The sequence below is a fragment of the Schistocerca serialis genome, chromosome 4, assembly GCF_023864345.2.
Source record: "Schistocerca serialis cubense isolate TAMUIC-IGC-003099 chromosome 4, iqSchSeri2.2, whole genome shotgun sequence".
Taxonomy (NCBI): Eukaryota; Metazoa; Arthropoda; class Insecta; order Orthoptera; family Acrididae; genus Schistocerca; species Schistocerca serialis.
Genome location: NC_064641.1, coordinates 365,247,189 through 365,268,562, shown reverse-complemented (window position 1 = coordinate 365,268,562; position 21,374 = coordinate 365,247,189). Strand labels below are relative to the sequence as shown.

Here is a 21,374-nt window from a genome sequence, read left to right as displayed (position 1 = left end):
GTGGGATTGAAGTTTTTGTTGGAAAGTTTAACGACATTGTTTTTGGATTTCTTGGGTTCTGGTGTTGGTGGAGTGTTGGGAGGTTGTTTCGGAGGATGTGGTTAATTGAAGAGGTCAGCTAGATAGTCTTGGTGTTCTGTGTGGGGTTGATGAGGGGGAGGGGGGAGGGGTTCATTATGAGGAGGATGGGTGTTGAAAGATATTGATAACTAACATGTGGTCAAATATACCAACTCACAAAACCACCCTGTTGCTCCCAGCTCAATTATTTCCATCCTTTTCACTCCTCAAACTCAGTTCCCCTAATGACCACCTAATATTTTCACTCTTCCATTTTCCATATCATTTCCCATTTTCTAACATCATCTCTCCCACAATGGACTCCTACTCCATCTAACTGCAACAATTTAGAAAAGTATTCCTTTCCATGGCTAAAACCTTAAAACTGTTCCCTAAATGCTGTCCAAGCCAAGGAATTCCCCCCACCCTCTCCCCACTCGCAGTGTCCTAGCCATAAAAATCCTGTTCTCTGAACCCCACCCCTCCTTTCATGACTGCAGAAACACCTCACCATGGCTCAGGCATCCGAGAACCACTTCTACTCCCTCCGCAAGATACTGTTACTATGCAATGCTTACTACATATACTGCACCTCCCACTGAGTGAGGTGGCACAGTGGTTAGCACACTGGACTCGCATTCGGGAGGATGGCGGTCAAACCCATGTTCAGCCGTCTTGATTTAGGTTTTTCATGATTTTCCTAAATCACTTCAGGCTAATGCCTGGGTGGTTCCTTTGAAAGGGGAATGCCTGATTTCCTTCCTTATCCTTCCCTAACCTGAGCTTTTGCTCAGTCTCTAACAATGTGCTTGTCAAATATATGTTAAACATTAATCTTCTTCCCATTTTTCAAGATGAAGCAAATGTTTAAGAGGACCAGTGCCGTATGTATGTCAGCCTGCAGCAGTCCTTACTGTTTCAGCTATAAGTAAATTTTTCCTTTTTGTTGTTAATGTAATAAAATTTTGTAACATTGGATATCTGTGTTTGCAGAAATGTGTTTACTGGATGTAATGGAAGTTGAACTGATGAACATGGACCTGTATCCTGGACAATGGAAAGTGATGTGTTTGGATGACCAGTCTCCTCCTGCAGGCAGCCTCATGTTGGGAATGTCAGCTTATGTCATGCGAGCAGGGCCATCACTTTTACAAGAGAAATGTCAACTGCACCTGCAGGTTGATCGGAACCTCAACTATCAGAAGCATTTGTGGAGTAGGTTCTATTTATAACTATTTGTGTCACTGTATCTTGTATTTGCAGCTGCTTGCAAATATGTGGATGTTGAAGGAAAAAATGGAAGAATGCCATTGCATGCATGCAGTAGAAAGAGGAAAAAGTGTCTAACAATTTCTCCAAGACTGATCTTCATAAAAAGAAGAGGAAGGGTAGTTTCTGTTAGATCGATATCAGTGCTGAACTGTAATAAATTGAACTGTTTGACATGAAATAAGAAAGAAAACATTTATTAATCATAAGCAGATAGGAGAAAGGAGTGTGATTTTTTTTTTTTTTTTTTTTTTTTTGGGGGGGGGGGGGGGGGGGGGCTACTTACACTGATAGGTATGTTGAAATTTTTGGAAGTAGCTTGAAACATACTTGAGCATTAACACATCAACCTGTCAATAGCCCTTCAGTTAAGTTTCAGCCAAGATATCAGTTTGATATGTTGTATGTTTTTGCGACAGTCACCTCCAGCAGTGCAACATTCAAAATGTCACTAAATGATAAGATATTAGTGAAACTGTAAAGATGACAGGTAGACTAACCCTCAGAAGATACAAATCATAGTATTGTCATAGCACTTGATTTTCTAAACAAACCAGTCGTGTCATAGCACTTGATTTATATCTTATGGAGGTCAGTCCCCCTCCCGTCTTAACAGTTTCACTAACATCTTATCATTCAGTAGGGGTACAAAAAACCAACTCCTGATTGACAAAATGGTTCTGGAAAACTGCAAATGCTGGAAAACAAATCTATATATGTCCTGGATTGACTGCAGAAAAGCCTCTGACTCATTGCCATACATTTGGATTGTTAAGTTTCTGGAAAACATTGGGAACAGCAGCATCATCAGGAAATTCACATAAAATGGAATGGAACACAGTAAAATAGAACTATTGGTTGGAAAAAAGAGTTACCAACTAATCAACATTAAGAGAGAGATGACTCATTGAGTTGAAGACAGGCATACAAAAAGACTGTTACACATTATAGCTTTCATCCAAAGCCTTCTTCAGCAAAGGAAAACAACATACATTCTCACAAGCAGGCACACTTCATGCACACATGACCACTACCACTGGCATGCTTTTTTGTAACTACAAGTTATAAAATATTTACATTGCATGTGAGTTGTTGAACTAGCTACTCCAGACATGTTTCTGGAAAACATGTTCAGAACTTCTTGACAAGACATTCTGTCCACAGCACCTTAAATGAATCCGTATAATCCCAGCCTATCTTTGTTAAAGTTGCCTCCAACTAATATTGCATGATTGGAGTCCTTCCACGCTACTGACATATTTATTTATTTGGAACTACTTTTACAGAAGGCAGCAATCAGTTTAATCTTTAAAATAGGCAGTTATAATTATTCTGTTTTCTCTGAAACTGCTTATCTTAGTTTGGATAGTGAAACTTGATTAAATTTGTCTTTTTGTAATCCATGAGGGTGCTAGCAGCAATTACTATTGTCTCATTTGAAAAAGTGAACGTAGTCCAATATATGTGTAATTAATATTGCTCTGACAAGATGAAGTATGTGATTTAGTAAATTCTTTCAGACAAAAATTCCCTGAAAAATTTAATTTTTGAAGTGAACTACTTAGCTGAATTATCGTCTATGCATTAGACACACTTACTATTTATCACTGAAATCTTACAGTAGTTCATCAGTAGTTTTCACACTGCAAAATAGTCAGACAATGCCATATTGTAAGTAGACTCCATTTTGCTCTGTTCACAATGTTTCAACCTCTTAACGCTGTGCGACGATAAGAAGCGGTGTGACTTTGGATTGCAAGCAAAATCCACACCTCTCTCACATCAGTTGACTTACTTGATGTGCACAGCTGATCGTCTGATCTGGATAGCTGGCTACATCAATCTCCAAAATCTCCTTCTCCAAAGAATAATGCTGGTTGGGGGAATTTATCGGACACTCTCTCTCTCCTCTCCTCATGAAATAAGTGGATACTCACAGAATACTTTTATTTTGGCCTTGATATATTTCTGCTCCCACAAAGAACAAATTCACCACTTCTCACATAAATATTCGAATGTTTGCAATTCAACCGATTTGTCTAGCATTAGATTTGGTTAAATACATTTTTAGCATAGTTTTTGCAACTACATAATTATGAACATGTCTTACTTCTAGCAAGTCCAACGCATGAAGTACAATTAAATGTCTATAATCAATTGTTCATTTTTCTTTAACAATAATCACAGACACCAAAACAGCAAGAAATACTACATGACTACTTCTTGCTCTTCCAATACAGCTTCCGTGGCGTGAGTGGCAAACACTTGTCAATGCCGTTTGTCTGTCGCGTCTACCTTGTGCTCGTGACTCCTTACCAGCCTGCACACACAAACATGTGTCGTGCAGTATGTACGTTCTCTCACACTTAATTTTTAAAGTATTGTTTGTTCGAGACTGTAGAAGGATGAGTGGTTCTGGAATTTACACGGAAATTCTTGAAGCACTACATATCCCTCCCCTCAGCTCAAACACGCATGTGTTTAATACATACTCATTATGTACATTAGTATTACATAGAATAACAATTCATAATTCCACACTTTTTTATTAACTGTGTATAACCCTTTTATTTACTATTTAGATTTTCTTTTTTCATTTTACTTTGATTATAAAACGGGAGTATTTCATTCAATGTTGGAATCAATTCTTTTATGTCTACGAATTGTGGGGCCTAAACCTTTGGGTTTCCAATCATAAACTCCAGGTGTTCATGGCACTTGAGTATTTTACTCTTTATTCTAATTCTTTGTACTGCTTCTTTAGTACATAATAGCCCCATTAATTATGGACTATTTGTAGTCCAGAGGAACTCTGGGCAAATGAAAGTGTTCTTCTCGACACTTGTAAATTCACATAAAACATAATAATGCTAGTGGAATGTAGAATTCCTATTAAATGTGTGACTTCTGTCACGATACTGTCCTTTTCCCCTAGGATCAGCATCTGTACCTTACACCTGGGTTGACCCTATGAGTGCACTTCCTCCTTCTGTTTCGGTAGGTATGTTCAACCTCCCACAGAAGAACCCCAAAAGTGCCCCACTTGTGACAGTATACTTTCCGGGACTGGATCAGACTCTGAATCTGGCTCTCCAGCAGGGATATGACTTCCTCAAATCCTGCCCTGAAATGAGATCCATCCTTCATGAAATCCTCCCCACTCCACCAAGAGTGTCTTTCCGCCGTCCACCTAACCTTTGTAACCTCTTGGTTCATCCCTATGAAATTCCCAAACCACCTTCCCTACCCTCTGGCTCCTACCCTTGTAACCGCCCCCGGTATAAAACTTGTCCCATGCACCCTCCCACCACCATCTACTCCAGTCCTGTAACCCGGAAGGTGTACATGATCAAAGGCAGAGCCACGTGTGAAAGCACCCACGTGATTTACCAACTGATCTGCCTACACTGTGAAGCTTTCTATGTGGGAATGACCAGCAACAAACTGTCCATTCGCATGAATGAACACAGGCAGACAGTGTTTGTTGGTAATGAGGATCACCCTGTGGCTAAACATGCCTTGGTGCATGGCCAGCACATCTTGGCACAGTGTTACACTGTCCGGGTTATCTGGATACTTCCCATTGACACCAACCTATCAGAACTCCATAGATGGGAACTTGCCCTTCAATATATCCTCTCTTCCCATTACCCACCAGGCCTCAATCTCCGCTAATTTAAAGTTGCCGCCGCTCATACCTCACCTGTCATTCCCGGTACGTTGATAGAAACAATAACAAACACACACACAGATTTCAAGCTTTCGCAACCCACGGCTGCTTCATCAGGAAAGAGGGATCTCATATTAACTTCACTTGAGCAAGTGCAGACCAGTACTTCTCGTTAAATTTTATTTGAAAGTCTCCCCACTGCAAAAGTCACCACTTCCGTAGGTAACACAACATTAGGTGATGATACATTTTTTTCTACTTCGTTTTGGATAAGCTTGAATTCTATCCACATGTCATCTGTAACCTTGCAAGTATCATTAAGTTTGGAAGAAGGAATAGTCGAAACTTTTCCGGAGGTTAGACTCTCAGTAACTTTTCGATCTACAATTTTTTCAAATGGTTCCTCCAAACTACATACATTTATAATATCAAAGTTAGATATATTCTCTTTGAAGTATTCATCGACATTATCCACTCAACTACTGACACCTGTAATTTGCGATTGAATAATCAGTATTAATTCCTTAGGCTGATCTACACCCTGTTTCAAAGTATTCATTCTTAACATTATTGTATTCACTATGTACACGTCTTCCAAAGATTCTAAGTTTTCAGTAGGTTCTGATTCTACGTTATTACATTTGACATCGAATTCAGTTTTTAAAGGACCCATGCCTTCGCATAGATTACTACATTCTTTACTTTGAGCATCTACTTTGACATTTAACGAACCTATATTCATTGTTTGAATATGCAGAGTTTCATTCTGAACCTTCAATTGAGAATTTACTAAATCTAGTCCTTTATTTACAATCTCACCTCGAGCCTTTAATTTAGAATTTGTTGAGTTTATTAAGTCTAGGTTTTTTAAAATTTTTTTTATATATATAAAAAAATTGCATCTAAAGCTGAACTCTGAGCATTGGAATGAGCACGTAGAGCTTCACTCTGGGCTTTGAAGTGAGTGTCTAATTTAACATTTAAAGTTTTGATCAGATTTACTAACTCGACCCTTCTTTAGTAATTCTCATAGCCATAGCTGGTTCTGACTTCCCTCTAACTTGTTGCATACTGTCCATGCTTCTATAGACTTCAGCTCTTGTGAGCATTTAATACCAATTATAATTATACCAATTACACAGTAAAAGTTCACCCCACAGTATTTTGTAACACTTCTTACTAGAGTAATAAAGTTTTTATTTCACACTCACCTGGCATAGAATTCTAGCTGTGTTGGTGAGCGGATGTGTAATCAGAGCCGGTGAAAAGTGCTGGCACCGACAGCGTCGAATGGTGGTTTCAGCGTTGGCAAGTGTGTGTGGAATCGGCACCAGTGATCAGCGACTGGTACTGGCGTCGTTGGTCTTAGGCTGGTTTTCATGTCTGCGTCCTCGCAATGTGGGTGAGAGCCGCTTACTCCCCACACTGGATCTTCTTCTGCAAGAACTTAGAAGCAACTGAGGAATGACAGAAAGTGATGAAGCACATTTTATTTTGTACCCTTGTATGTCAATAAAATCATGAATGCACAGATACAGCAGTTTTAATGTTGGTACATTGACATGTTTCATTGTTTGTGCTATTTGTTACAGCAAAACCTTGGATAGGTTATCATAACAATGTTAAAGAAATAAAAGTTCTATTTATGAAAGTTTGAAGAAATGTATGTTGTAATGCCACAGTAATGAATGCAGAACATTCATAATTTTCTCTCATCATTGATTCTTACTGTGTAAGATCAGAATAGTGAATTGTTTTCTAGATGCTACATCGAATGCACCCAGATTCTTTTGTAAGAATGGGTTTGTTTTGTACGAGGGTTGAATGAAAAGTAATGCCTCCACATTTGTTAATTGGATTTGGATGTCAATATTTTAATAAATCAAATGCAGAAATAATCCTTAGAATGTGATCTTTAATTACCAATATTCACTTTTCCACATAATCACCGGCCAATTGGATAAATTTCTGCCAACGATGAACAAGCTTCCTGAAGCTGTCACAGAAGAAGTCGACACTCTGTTTCTTCAACCAAGATCTCACAGTTCTCTCAATGTCTTCATCAGAAGCCTGATGATGTCCCCGCAGATCATCTTTCATTATCAGGAACAGGTGTAAGTCAGATGGTGCTAAATCTGGACTGTATGGAGAGTGCCGTACGGTGGTGAGATTCCGTCTCTGAAGTTCTGCTGTGGTGGCACATGAAGTGTGTGGTTTGGCATTGTCATGCTGCAGGGAAACATTTCCCTTTTCCTTTCGGACCCTTTTTAGCCATTGTTTCAGAGTTTGCAGTGTTGTGATGTAACACTCTGAATTTATTGTTGTTCCATGATCAATGAAATCGTAACACCATCTGCATCCCAGAACACTGTGACCATGATTTTTCCAGCTGAGGGCTGCGTATAGAATTTATTTTTCTGGGACGAGTCTTTGTGTCGAGATTCCATAGACTGATGTTCTGTCTTCAGGTCGTAATGGTGTATCCACATTTCGCCTCCTGTCACAATTGAATGGAGAAAGGTGTCACCTTCATTCTCGTAACGTGAGAGGAGTTCCTGGCAAATTTCAAGTCTGTGCACTTTCATTTCAGCAGTCAGCATCCTAGGTACCCATCGTGCATAGATCTTCTGATAGCCAAGCAAAGCAATAATGTGAACTACATGTTCATGTGAAATGCCGATTGTGCTTCAGTTTCTCTGTCATACGACAATTGTTCTGAATCAATCTGTCAACATTTTGTGTGTGAAACTCATTGGTTGCTGTCACAGGATGTCCAATCCTTTGTTTGTCACACAGGTCAGATGTTCCCACCTCAACATCTTTTGTTCTTTGATGAATCTCCTTTGGTGTGACACCATCTGATGCCAAGAATTCAAAGACTGCACATTGCTTAAATCGCATTGACTGACCGTCTGCACAGGGCTCCATACTTTATGCTGTAACAACACAGCCATTCAGTGCTAAGGCTTCCTGCCAACTGGAGCTGTAGAGAAGAGGCTACGGAACAAGCCAGGCTCTGTGGAATACCATTGCTGCCAACTGTTGAAGAGTTACGAAGGTGGAGGCATTACTTTTCAGTCAACCCTCATACATTGATTAAATGCTCTGACAACGTATCTTACATGTGATTTCAATCACATAATCTGTTGTTATTTACATCTTTTTATGTGTAGAAATGTGACTTGTAACAGAATGCATATGCTCAGGGAATTAGCCAGAGAGAAGTTTTAAAATGTATCATGAGAGTTTGGTATGGCTGCAGAGGCCAAGGCAAGAGCTTTTAGTGAGGGGGCTTTCAATGTGGGCTTCTTATATCGACACAGGACTGCCCAACAGTGCACAATTGTAGGGTTTTTCCCAAATAGTAGGCAGTGAACAGCAGACCTCCAGCCTGGTCCAGAGTGCATATCTGCTACAATAGTGGTTTTTGCTACAGTATGAAAGACAGCTATGTTGAAATTCTTCATAATTCTATAATAATTTTAGCATCTTCCACCGGTGGACAGCAACTGAAAGCAGTGTGGCAGTTCTCAGCTCTAGGCATATGTGACCGTGTAAAGTGTACCTCAGTTATCAACTACAGGGCGTTTCAAAAAGAAAGAGCAGATTTCAAACATTTATTTCTCAAAAACTACAAATGATAGAAACACAATTCCAACGGTCCTTCACTCAATATGAGTACCAAATGTTACACAACAAATATCAAAACTGTACCTCAATATGAGCACCATTTGTTACACGACAAATATCAAACCGGTATCTCATTTCTTGCCACACACGACGCAACTGGTCTTTAGTTACCGAATTCACGGCCGCAACAATTCGATGTCGTACCTCTTGAAGAGTAGCGGGCATAGGTGGGACATAAACACAGTCCTTTATGTACCCCCACAAATAAAAATCGCAGGGAGTAAGGTCTGGTGACCTGGGAGGCCACAGACGATGACATTGATCTTGTGCTCCTGCTCTTCCAATCCACCGTCCTGGAATGGTGTTATTTAGGTACCGTCGTACAGGTTCAGAGAAGTGTGGTGGGGCGCCATCTTGCATGAAGATGAAGTGATTTGAATCTTCCTGAAGTTGAGGAAATAGCCAGTTTTCTAACATGTCCAGGTAAATGGTTCCTGTGATAGTTTTCTCCATGAAAAAGAAAGGTCCATAAACTTTGTTTACCGAAATTGCACAAAAGACGTTAACCTTTGGTGAGTCTCTTTCATGTTGAATAACGTCCCTCGGAGTTTCACTCGCCCAAATTCGTACGTTATGCCGATTAACTTTACCAGAAATGTGAAACGTTGATTCATCTGAAAAAATTAATCGTTCGGCAAAATTGTCCTCTTCCATGTCCTGTAGAATTGCAGTTGAAAATTCGAACCTTTTGTTGTGGTCGTCAGGACGCAATGCTTGCAATAACTGCAGTTTGTACGGCTTCATGTGCAGACGCTTACTCAGAACGCGCCATACCGTTGTTTTAGACATGTTTAGTTCGTGACTTGCCCGTGTCGTGGATTTTCTAGGGCTCCTTTCGTAAGCTGCACGGACACGCTCGACATTTTCATCCGATGTGCGTGGACGACCCGTGCTTTTTCGCTTGCAGATGCAACCATCTTCTACGAATCTGTGATGCCACTCATAAATTTGCTTATGACGAGGCGGCTGTTTGTTGAATTGACGGCGGAATGCACGTTGCACACCAACAATGGACTCTAACTTTGCAAATTGCAGCACACAAAATGATCGTTCCTGTGGTGTCGTCGCCATTTTCCTACAAACAAACGCCAGCGCCACTGCGGATTTGCATGGAACTTCTGCGCGGACCATTGAAAAACTTTGAACCTTTCTCTGACAAGAAACGTTTGAATTGTGTTTCTATCATTTGTAGTTTTTGAGAAATAAATGTTTGAAATCTGCTCTTTCTTTTTGAAACGCCCTGTATTTATGAATGATAATTAATAGTTATGTTGGCCTTTATTAAAAGCTTTGTAACTTAAAAAAGTAAATGATCTTTGAGATTTAATACCATTATTTGTGTGTGCATATTGATGCCTCAACACTTCTACTTTTTGGTAAGGAAACAAAAGATGCTTGAAGGAGAAACATGCGTTGGAACCAGAGAAACAGAGTAACTGAAGGAACATTTTTGTACCTACTCTGTGTCAGAATGTAGGTACATTCAAATGTTTTATGTTAGTTGAAGACAATTATCAGAGCAAGAAGTACATTGCTTGCATGAACACGTGTTTCAGACCAGCTAGACCTGTTTATTGCACATCATATCCAAAAGATGCGACACATCCCCCCAATATACTCCATTAAAGTTCTTTCATGAGTATTTCCTACATTGCCAGGGCTGTATGTGGAAACAGTCATGTCCAGTACCAACTCTGCTGTAACATTCATGCAGCCTTTTGTGCAGACATGACCACCAATCAGCTGTCCATCTGAATGAATACTAACTGCCAAACTGTGGCCAAGAACAAAGTTGACCATCTAGTGGCAGAATATGCTGCTGATCACAATATTCTCAACCTGAATGATTGTTGCATCACAACCTGTGCCATCTGAATCATTCCTCCCAATAACAGATTTTCTGAATTATGTAGATGGCTATTATATTTACAACACATCCTTCAATCTTATAATTCTCTTGGCCTCAATCTCCACTTGCCCCTGTCCCATATTCACCTCCATCCCTGTCTTAATACTGCTTATGACTTTAACCCATTAATCTACGGTCACATTTTCCTCTCCTTAATCTCCCTCTTTCATTGTTGCATTCCACTCCACTCTTCTGAGCCCACTCCTTTGATTTATTGTGTGCCACATAAAACTTCACCTGTCTGTACCAGGATGATATCAGCAGTGTTGCATTGCCTGCAGTACCTCTTGTTCCCTCTTTGCTACTTTCTCCCAGCTGTCAGCCACACTTTATGAGTGTTTTATAATAATTAGCTCTGAAGCAGGACATTGTCTGAAAGCTCAGCAACATTTCAAGTCCAGTTTATATGTCTCTTCACCACTGTTTTCCTTAACTGCACAGTGAGTATAGTGGTTGTATTTACTCATTCCATTACACACAGAGGTTACAAAAGTCATGGAATAGCGATATGCACATCTACAGAAGGCGGTAGTATTGAATAACGAGGTATAAAAGGGCAGAGCATTGGAGGAGCTGTCGTTTGTACTCAGGTGATTCATGTGAAAAGGTTTTTGATGTAATTATGGCCCCATGGTGGGAATTAACGCCGGGCGCGGTGGCCGTGCGGTTCTAGGCGCTCCAGTCCGAGCCGCGCTGCTGCTGCGGTCGCAGGTTCGAATCCTGCCTCGGGCATGGGTGTGTGTGATGTCCTTAGGTTAGTTAGGTTTAAGTAGTTCTAAGTTCTAGGGGGCTGATGACCACAGCAGTTGAGTCCCATAGTGCTCAGAGTCCCATAGTGCTCAGAGCCATTTGAACCTTTTTGGGAATTAACAGACTTTGAATGTAGAACAGTAGTTCAAGCTAGAAGCATGGGACATTCTGTTTTGGAAATTGTTAGGGAATTCAACACTAGTGATCCGCAGTATCTAGAATGTGCTGCGAATACCAAATTTCAGGCATTACCTCTCACAACAAACAATGCATTGTTGACGGCCTTCGCTTAACAACCAAGAGCAACGGCGTTTGCATAGAGTTGTCAGTGCCAACACACAAGTAATACAGTGTGAAATAACTGTAGAAATCAATGTGAAATGTACGGCAAAGATATCAGTTAGGACAGTGCAGGGAAAGTTGTTGTTAATGCGCTGGGCCAGCAGACACCTGATGCAAATGCCTTTTCTGACAGCACAATATCATGTGCAGTGCCTCTCCTGGGCTAGTGACCATATCAGTTGGACCCTAGATGACTGGAAAAATGTGACCTGGTTGGATCAGTCCTAATTTCAGTTGTTAAGAGCTAATGGTAGGATTTGAGTGTGATGCAGGTCTCATAAAGCGGTGGACCCCAGTTGTCAACAAGGCAATATGCTAGCTGATGGTGGCTTCATAATGGCATGGACTGTGTTTACGTACTGGTCCTCTGATCCAAATGAACAATTGACTGGAAATGGCTGTGTTATGCTACTTGGGGACCATATGTAGCCATTCGTGAACTTCATGTTCCCCAACAACAATGGAATTTTTATGGGTGACAGTGTGCTATGTTACGGGCCCAAAATTGTTCACAATTGGTTTGAAGATCGTTCTGGACAATTCAAGCAAATGTTTTAACTGTCCAGATCACCAGACATGAATCCCATCAAACATTTATGGGACATAATCGAGAGATCAGTTCGTGCGCAAAGTCATGCACCAGCAACACTTTCATAATAATGGATGGCTATAGAGGCAGCATGGCTCAGTGTTTCTGCATGAGACTCTAGTGACTTGTTGAGTACATGACACATCGAGTTGCTGCACTACGCCAGGCAAAAGGAGGTGCGACACATTATTAGGAAGTATGTAATTTTTTTTTGTCATGTCAGTGTATACCAGCAGAGTGTCAGAGAGAAAGACTTGTAGTTTTTACTGAACCAGGTAATCTCACATTTTACAAAAAAGCAATAATACACTTATGACATGGAAACCTTTCCCTGTGGATACATTGTTTTAAGAAATTTTGGGAGATTTGCTAGATGTCAGTAACATGGTGCAACAATATTTTGGCGCAGAGGCTTAAGATCATCTTTGGTTGTATACTGGTGGTGGAATACTGAACTGTGTAAGACCCAGGTGACACATGTGTGGTATGCTTATGAGTCATTGCACATAAGTTACTTGAAGGGATGGACTTCTGATGCAAATTCTGTAGGCATACATTTTGATTTCATTCCATAAAAACACAAAAGAACATCAGATAGGTCAAGTACAAAGTTTCCCCATTGATAGGATTCTTCATAGTGTCCAGCTGGAAACCACTGTCCGAATTGAAGTCCTCAGATAATCATATTTCCACTGTTTCCTTAATGATGGGATCCCAAATGTTCATAGTATGGGTGCCAATTTTTGTTGTAACACACATACTGCTCACAGAGAAAGTAATTTGTCTCATATGTTTCTTCAAACCATATGCATGTGTTTTATGCACTTCATTTTGTTGTACAGAAATAGATTAAATTCCCAGTATAACTTTGTAAGCCTGTTGACATTAAGCACTTTGTGTATATAATTGCATTTTCTTGCATCTGACGGAATACTAGTTGTTAAGTGAACAATTTTATGATCATTTTATTCTTTCATTGCAGTACCGGACATGAGTGTTAATGGAAAATTATCAGCAGTACATGCTGCAGTAGATTTGGCTCAGTACAAATTGATTCGTGGTCTTCTCACTTACAATATTGGAGAAAATGTAGAGGACCTTCTGGTTTATTACTCAAGCAGTCCTGATGCATCAAGATCATATTCCCTGGTAAAAACAAATTCTTAATAGAGTAATGAAATATTTAATGCTAATTATCTCATGTAAAATGTCAGAATCTAAATAGAAAATAATTATTTACACATTTCTAACAATTGTTATGAAGATATATGTCAGGTTTATAGTGGACTTTTATTGATAAATGTCTTGAGAAATAACATATAAATTGTCAAATAAAATAGGTATTTTCCAAGAAATAAGTGTTGCTAGTGGCATGGTATTCCAAGTGCTGTGATGACAAGATTTTCAACAAGTTGAGGGGGGGGGGGGGACATGTGAGAGCATGTTGTGAATCATGACATGAAATTAACTGTGGAAAAACAAGAAATGTGACAAAGAACTGTGAAAAATAATTAGATTAAAGCTGACGCTGATACAGACATTTACATTGTTGCCTTTAATGGGAATGATATGAGCCTTGCATATATTTTAGTGGGTAGTCTTAATGCTGTTGCTTTGTGGAAATCCCAAGGTTATCATCTAAAGGAGAGTAAGACAAAACCTGGCAAAATCCAAATTAGTTCCATCCTAATGAAAGATAACTGAGTATTTTAATCTGTACAGTGACAGCCATTTTGGCATAATATTATCATTCAGACAACTTTTTGTGTACTCTATAGCCACCAAACTATTGGAATGCCACTGCTGTAGCGTTCCAGCTTTTCATTGGTGATTATGATAATTTCCTGTAAAAATTTTTGGTATTGAGGTGTGCTGATTATAGCTTATTTATCTTTGAGTTAAAGAGCTCTTCTGCTTTTATATTTATGTTAAATCTTAAGCATGCTTGACATTAAGCGATTGTTTGGGCAGATACTCCAGTCTACATTGGTCAAGTCATCACTGTAGTATAGAACAGAAGTTTATTGTCTCATAATATACAATTTCAAGCCATTGACTTAATTTACTGGAAATTCATCAAAACACAGAAACTAGTTTACAATTTTCCTTATAGTTTCAGTAATATACAGTACTGAATAATTAATTAAGTAAGCAATTAATAATTTTTCTTCAAAAGTAACAAACTTTTAAAAATTAACAGCCCTAAGTACTTGCTGTCTCCTGCTCAAAATTTCAGGTTGTCATTTATGAATTCTTCTACTGAATAGTAAAATTTCTGCATTAGTTACTCATATAAGGATTTTTTCAGTGTTTCTAAATTTATGTTGAGCAATTTTCCTCTTTTCACTTTGCTATTAATTTTTATAACCATATAATGTGGAGTTTGAGCATAAAGTTTTAAACGGTGGGTGGGCAACGTAAAATTATTTTCATTTCTGATATTGAAAATGATTTGCTATAAATAAATCAGGGTTACTGTGTACAAAGATAATCAGTTCATGTATGTATAGTGAGGGAGCACTTAATATACATAAATTTTTTAGAAGTAGTTGACGTGATTTTCTTTGCCCCACATTGTACATACTTCTAATGATGGTTTTCTGAAGTTTTAGTATTTGACACATATTTGATTATTTTAGGACACTCCTCAGAGACATTCACTGGACTGATGTTTACAGTGCTCATGGCATGAATGAAAAATATAACACTTTTGCTAATAAAGTGCTTACCTTATTCGAACACTGTTTTCCCCCAAAACTTACAAAGGTTAGAGCAAAGTCTACTCCAGGAATAGGGGTATCTTGTAAAACAAAAAGAAAACTGTATCTGTCAATCCGAAACAGTTCTGATGTTGATGCTATAGCACATTACAAGAAATACTGCAAAATATTAAAGACTGTAATATGGACATCAAAGCAAATATATTACAAGGAAAAGATAGTCATATCAGATTACAAAATAAAGACAATATGGGATATAGTGAAAGAGGAGACCAGTAGAACCAGACATGAAGAGGAACAAATAGCATTAAGAGTAAATGATACATTGGTGACAGATGTGTATAGTTTTGTAGACTTTTTAACAAACATTTTATAACTGTTACTGAAAAGGTGGGGTTGTCAGGTTCGGTATAGGCTGCTATGGAATACCTCAGACCGGATATTTCAAGTAACTTCCATAATATGAATTTGAACCTCACTACCCCAGCAGAAATAATGTCCATCATAAAATCTTTAAAATCAAAAACATCTAGTGGGTATGATGAAATATCAACAACGTTAAATAAAGAATGTGATTCTGAGCTAAGTAACATATTAATCTATCTGTGTAACCAGTTGTTTATCAGTGGAATATTTCCTGAATGGTTGAAATATGCTGAAGTTAAGCCACTGTTTAAGAAGGGAGATAAAGAAATAGCATCAAATTTCCGTCCAATTTCACTGTTGCCAGCATTCTCAAAAATTTTAGAAAAAGTCATGTACAATCAGCTTTATAACCATCTTATCTCAAATAACATACTGTCAAAGTCACAGTTTGGATTTTTAAAGGGTTCTGATATTGAGAAGGCTATCTACACTTACAGTGAAAATGTGCTTAATTCATTAGACAAAAAAATTGCAGGCAACTGGTACATTTTGTGATCTGTCAAAGGAATTTGACTGTGTAAATCACAATATCCTTTTAAATAAATTGGAATATTATAGTGTAACAGGAAATGCTGCAAAATGGTTCAAATCTTATATCTCTGGCAGGAAACAAAGGGTCTTATTAGGAAAGAAACATGTATCAAGCTATCAGGCATCATCCAACTGGGAACTGATTACATGTGGGGTCCCACAAGGTTTCATTTTGGGGCCCTTACTTTTTCTTGTGTGTATCAATGACCTTTCATCAGTAACATTACCAGATGCCAAGTTCATTTTGTTTGCCGATGATACAAACATTGCAATAAATAACAAATCAAGTGTAGTCTTAGAAAGATCAGCTAATAAAATATTTGTGTACTTTAATCACTGGTTCCAAGCGTTGGTATGTTGATAGAGACACAAACAAACACAAACACACACACAAAATTCAAGCTTTCGTAACCCACGGTTGCTTCATCAGGAAAAATGGAAGGAGAGGGAAAGAGGAAAGGATGTGGGTTTTAAGGGAGAGGGTAAGGAGTCATTCCAATCCCAGGAGCGGAAAGACTTACCTTAGTGGGAAAAAAGGACATGTATACACTCGCGCGCGCGCGCGCACACACACACACACACACACACACACACACACACACACACACACACACACATCCATCCGCACATATACAGACACAAGCAGACGTGTGTAAAGGCAAAAGAGTATGTAAAGGCCCAAACTCTTTGCCTTTACATATGTCTGCTTGTGTCTGTATATGTGCGGATGGATATGTGTGTGTGTGCGCGCGAGTGTATACCTGTCCTTTTTTCCCACTAAGGTAAGTCTTTCCACCTTATTTATTTAATCTATGATGGAATAATTTCACACTTTCTTTGCTGAACTGGCATTTGGTGTTTTTTAACCATACATGTACTAGATCACAATATTTTTCTGTGGGGCACTATTAACTCAATGTTAACTAAAAAGGGACTAACCCTAACTATTAAACAATGGAAAATCCAGGATGGAACATAACAATATTATGAAAAGGAAAGTTGCTACACACCATATACACCATACAGTGGAGATGCTGAGTCACAGACAAGCACAATAAAAGGACGGTCACAAATAAGCTTTCGGCTAACAAGACCTTTGTCAAAAATAGACACCCCCCCCCCCCCCCCCCACACACACACACACTCGTGCAAACACAACTCACACACACACACACACACACACACACACACACACACACACACGACTGCAGTTTCTGGCACATGAAGCCACACTGTGAGCAGCAGCACCACTGCACAATGCGAGTGGCAACTGGTTGGGGATGAGGAGGTGGCTGGGGCAGGGTGGGGGAAGGATAGTAGGTAGGGGTGGGGGACAGTGAAGTGCTGCTGGGAAGTGCACAGGGCAAGGTGGAGAGAGGGTCGGGCAGCTAGGTGCAGTTGGAAGATTAGACGGATGGTGGAGAGGGGGGGACGGGGTAGCAGAAAAGGAGAGAAGTAAAAAGAGGAGTGCAATTTGGAATGACAGCTGTATAGTGCTAGAATGGGAACAGGCTGCATGGGTGAGGACAGTGATTAATGGAGGATGAGGGCAGGAGGGTTATGGGGACATAGGATATATTGTAGGGAGAGTTCCCACCTGTGCAGTTCAGAAAATCTGGTGTTGTTGGGAAGGATTCACATGGCACAGGCTGTGAAGCAGTCATTGAAATGAAGGACGTTATGTTGGGCAGCCTACTCAGCAACAAGGTGGTCCACTTGTTTCTTGGCCACAGTCTGTTGGTGGCCATTTATGCAGACAGACAGCTTGTTGGTTGTCATGCCCACTGTGCTGCATTCTATGTGGGCATGACAACCAACAAGCTTTAAAATAAATTTAAAAGCATAAGAGCCCTTTAACTCAAAGATACATAAGATGTAACTAGCACATCCCATTACCAAAAATTGTTACAGTATATTATCATAATCATTATTGGAAATCTGGGACACTACGGCAGTGTCATTCCAATATTTTGGTTGCTAAAGGGTCCATTAAAATTTGTCTGAATGGTAATATTTTGCCACAATGGCTGTCTCGGGAAAGGTTAAAATATTCAGTTATCCTCCATTAGGATGGGAACTAATTTGGATTTTGCCAGGTTTTGTCTTACTCTCCTTTAGTTTAGATGATACCCTTGCATTTCCACAAAGCAGCAGCAATAAGATTATTCACAAAAATGTATGTAAGTTTATCTCAGGAAAGTGCTGTTACTCAAACGCAGTTCCAGTGTCTGTGGCTATACCTTATAGACCTCCGGAAGGCTCATATCATTCCAATTAAGAATAGCAAGGAGACTGTTTTCTTCTTCATTGTTTGTGTTGGCATTTTAAGCACTTTGGCAATTTATTACCAAGCATTTTTTATTTTTTTTTTATTTTTTTTGGTTAAGTGCTTCATGTTGTGGATCCCTAGGGTGTCACAAGCAACTGTGGGATCTGTACTCTTCTATCAACAGAAGTACGCTATCATACATGCACTCCATCACCACAGATTCACTTTCATTAAATAGCAAAAAATAATTTGCGTACAAAAAGCAGCATACAGCAGCCAAGTGAGTGTGCTCTGTTTAACACACTGAAGTTAGTGCCAAAGTGGAGAGGACACATACTTCCTTTGATGGTTTGCTCTAAAACCGACAACCAGTGGATCACAAGTGAACACCTGAGAATATGACCCTTGCATGACGAACCATGACGTGCCTAGCATTGACACCAGTGAGAATTCTCATTTGCTGTTGCGTGTTCACTTGTGTTCGCTTTGGTGGAAAGGGGGCGTTGGAGAAATGGCAGCAAGGAATGGGGAGGGACATTATGTGCACTTAGTGTACGTGCCTATGGGCCTCATTCAACATATTCAAAAGGTTGTTTCAGCAGCCATTGAGAGAACAGTGTGCAGCTAACTGCAGATTGTGGCACATACTGTCACCGGGTCTCAGAGATCATACTTCGATCATTCCATTCAAGATAGCAGAAGGGCTGAGAATAGTAGCGGTGCTCATGGATATTCAGTGAAACTCTCAAGTTGCAGAATTGTTGCTACAACTAAGCATGGGGCTCCTGGTTCTGAGTCTAATGGAAAGATTGAACCAGATATAGCGAAGGTTATGTGACAAGCTAGAGAGCAACTACCTGGACATTTATCATAGGACTGAGAACTGCAGGGTCCCACTGAATCGGTCAAGTGTATACTACACATCAGAAGCTGCTATCCACATAGCTGACTGTGTGTGTGTGTGTGTGTGTGTGTGTGTGTGTGTGTGTGTGTGTGTGTGTGTGTGTGTGAGGGTTTTTAGATTAAACTACTCTCCATTCAGGTAACATTTGCTGTAGGAGAGCTGGAAGTCTCAGTATAAGCTCTAAAGAAATTCCCCCTACACACGAGAGTATTAAAATGGTAGTGATTAACTGCAAAGCATTCACAGAAAAATTCCACAGTTTGAAGTGCTCCTAAAAGGCAGTGGAGCTCACATAGTACTACATACAGAAAACTGGTTAAATCTAGGAGTTGATAGCAGGGAGGATTTTGCAGAAAATCTCAGTGTATATCAAAAGGATACGCTAATGGAAAATGGATGTAGTGTATTTGTTGCAGTAGACAAGAAACTTGGATCCACTGAGATAGAAACTGAAACTGCACCCAAGATTGTCTACGCAAGACTTGGTATTAAGGATGGGCATAAATTTAACCCTACTGTCAATCAGCAGATTCACCTTTAGATATAACAGAAAACTTGGGAGAAAACCTAAGTTTGGTGGTACGTAAGTTCCCCCGTCACAGTGCCATCATTGGAGGAGATTTTAATAACTCAATAATAATTTTGGAAAATTGCAGTTCTGCAAGTGCCAATTATGACAAGACATTATGAGAAACATTACTAAATATCTTCTCTGTGAACTACGAAGAAGAGATTGTTCAGAAGCTCACTCATGATGAAAATATATTGGACCTAATAGCAACAAATAAAACAGACCCCTTTGAGAATGTCAGCATTGAAACTGGTATCAGCAACAAAGGAGGAGGATTTACAGGGTGTTTCAAAAATGACCGGTATATTTGAAACGGCAATAAAAACTAAACGAGCAGCGATAGAAATACACGGTTTGTTGCAATATGCTTGGGACAACAGGACATTTTCAGGCAGACAAACTTTCGAAATTACAGTAGTTACAATTTTCAACAACAGATGGCGCTGCGGTCTGGGAAACTCTATAGTACGATATTTTCCACATATCCACCATGCGTAGCAATAATATGGCGTAGTCTCTGAATGAAATTACCCGAAACCTCTGACAAAGTGTCTGGCGGAATGGCTTCACATGCAGATGAGATGTACTGCTTCAGCTGTTCAATTGTTTCTGGATTCTGGCGGTACACCTGGTCTTTCAAGTGTCCCCACAGAAAGAAGTCACTGGGGTTCATGTCTGGCGAATAGGGAGGCCAATCCACGCCGCCTCCTGCATGTTTCGGATAGCCCAAAGCAATCACACGATCATCGAAATATTCATTCAGGAAATTAAAGACGTCGGCCGTGCGATGTGGCCGGGCACCATCTTGCATAAACCACGAGGTGTTCGCAGTGTCGTCTAAGGCAGTTTGTACCGCCACAAATTCACGAAGAATGTCCAGATAGCGTGATGCAGTAATCGTTTCGGATCTGAAAAATGGGCCAATGATTCCTTTGGAAGAAATGGCGGCCCAGACCAGTACTTTTTGAGGATGCAGGGACGATGGGACTGCAACATGGGGCTTTTCGGTTCCCCATATGCACCAGTTCTGTTTATTGACGAAGCCGTCCAGGTTAAAATTAGCTTCGTCAGTAAACCAAATGCTGCCCACATGCATATCGCCGTCATCAGTCCTGTGCACTATATCGTTAGCGAATGTCTCTCGTGCAGCAATGGTAGCGGCGCTGAGGGGTTGCCGCGTTTGAATTTTGTATGGATAGAGGTGTAAACTCTGGCGCATGAGACGATACGTGGACGTTGGCGTCATTTGGACCGCAGCTGCTACACGGCGAACGGAAACCCGAGGCCGCTGTTGGATCACCTGCTGCACTAGCTGTGCGTTGCCCTCTGTGGTTGCCGTACGCGGTTGCTCTACCTTTCCAGCACGTTCATCCGTCATGTTCCCAGTCCGTTGAAATTTTTCAAACAGATCCTTTATTGTAACGCTTTTCGGTCCCTTGGTTACATTAAACCTCCGTTGAAAACTTCGTCTTGTTGCAACAACACTGTGTTCTAGGCGGTGGAATTCCAACACCAGAAAAATCCTCTGTTCTAAGGAATAAACCATGTTGTCTACAGCACACTTGCACGTTGTGAACAGCACACGCTTACAGCAGAAAGACGACGTACAGAATGGCGCACCCACAGACTGCGTTGTCTTCTATATCTTTCACATCACTTGCAGCGCCATCTGTT

General features: G+C 40.0%; 1 protein-coding gene across 1 annotated transcript in view; it reads left to right on the top strand.

Moving 5' to 3' along the window:
- Window positions 1-21,374, top strand: part of LOC126474166 (intermembrane lipid transfer protein VPS13D) — a 525,388-nt gene that overhangs the window by 254,225 nt on the left and 249,789 nt on the right. The window contains exons 31-32 of the mRNA XM_050101624.1: window positions 1,054-1,275; window positions 13,262-13,428. Coding sequence (XP_049957581.1) covers window positions 1,054-1,275; window positions 13,262-13,428 — 389 coding nt within the window. The remainder of the gene's footprint in view (window positions 1-1,053; window positions 1,276-13,261; window positions 13,429-21,374) is intronic.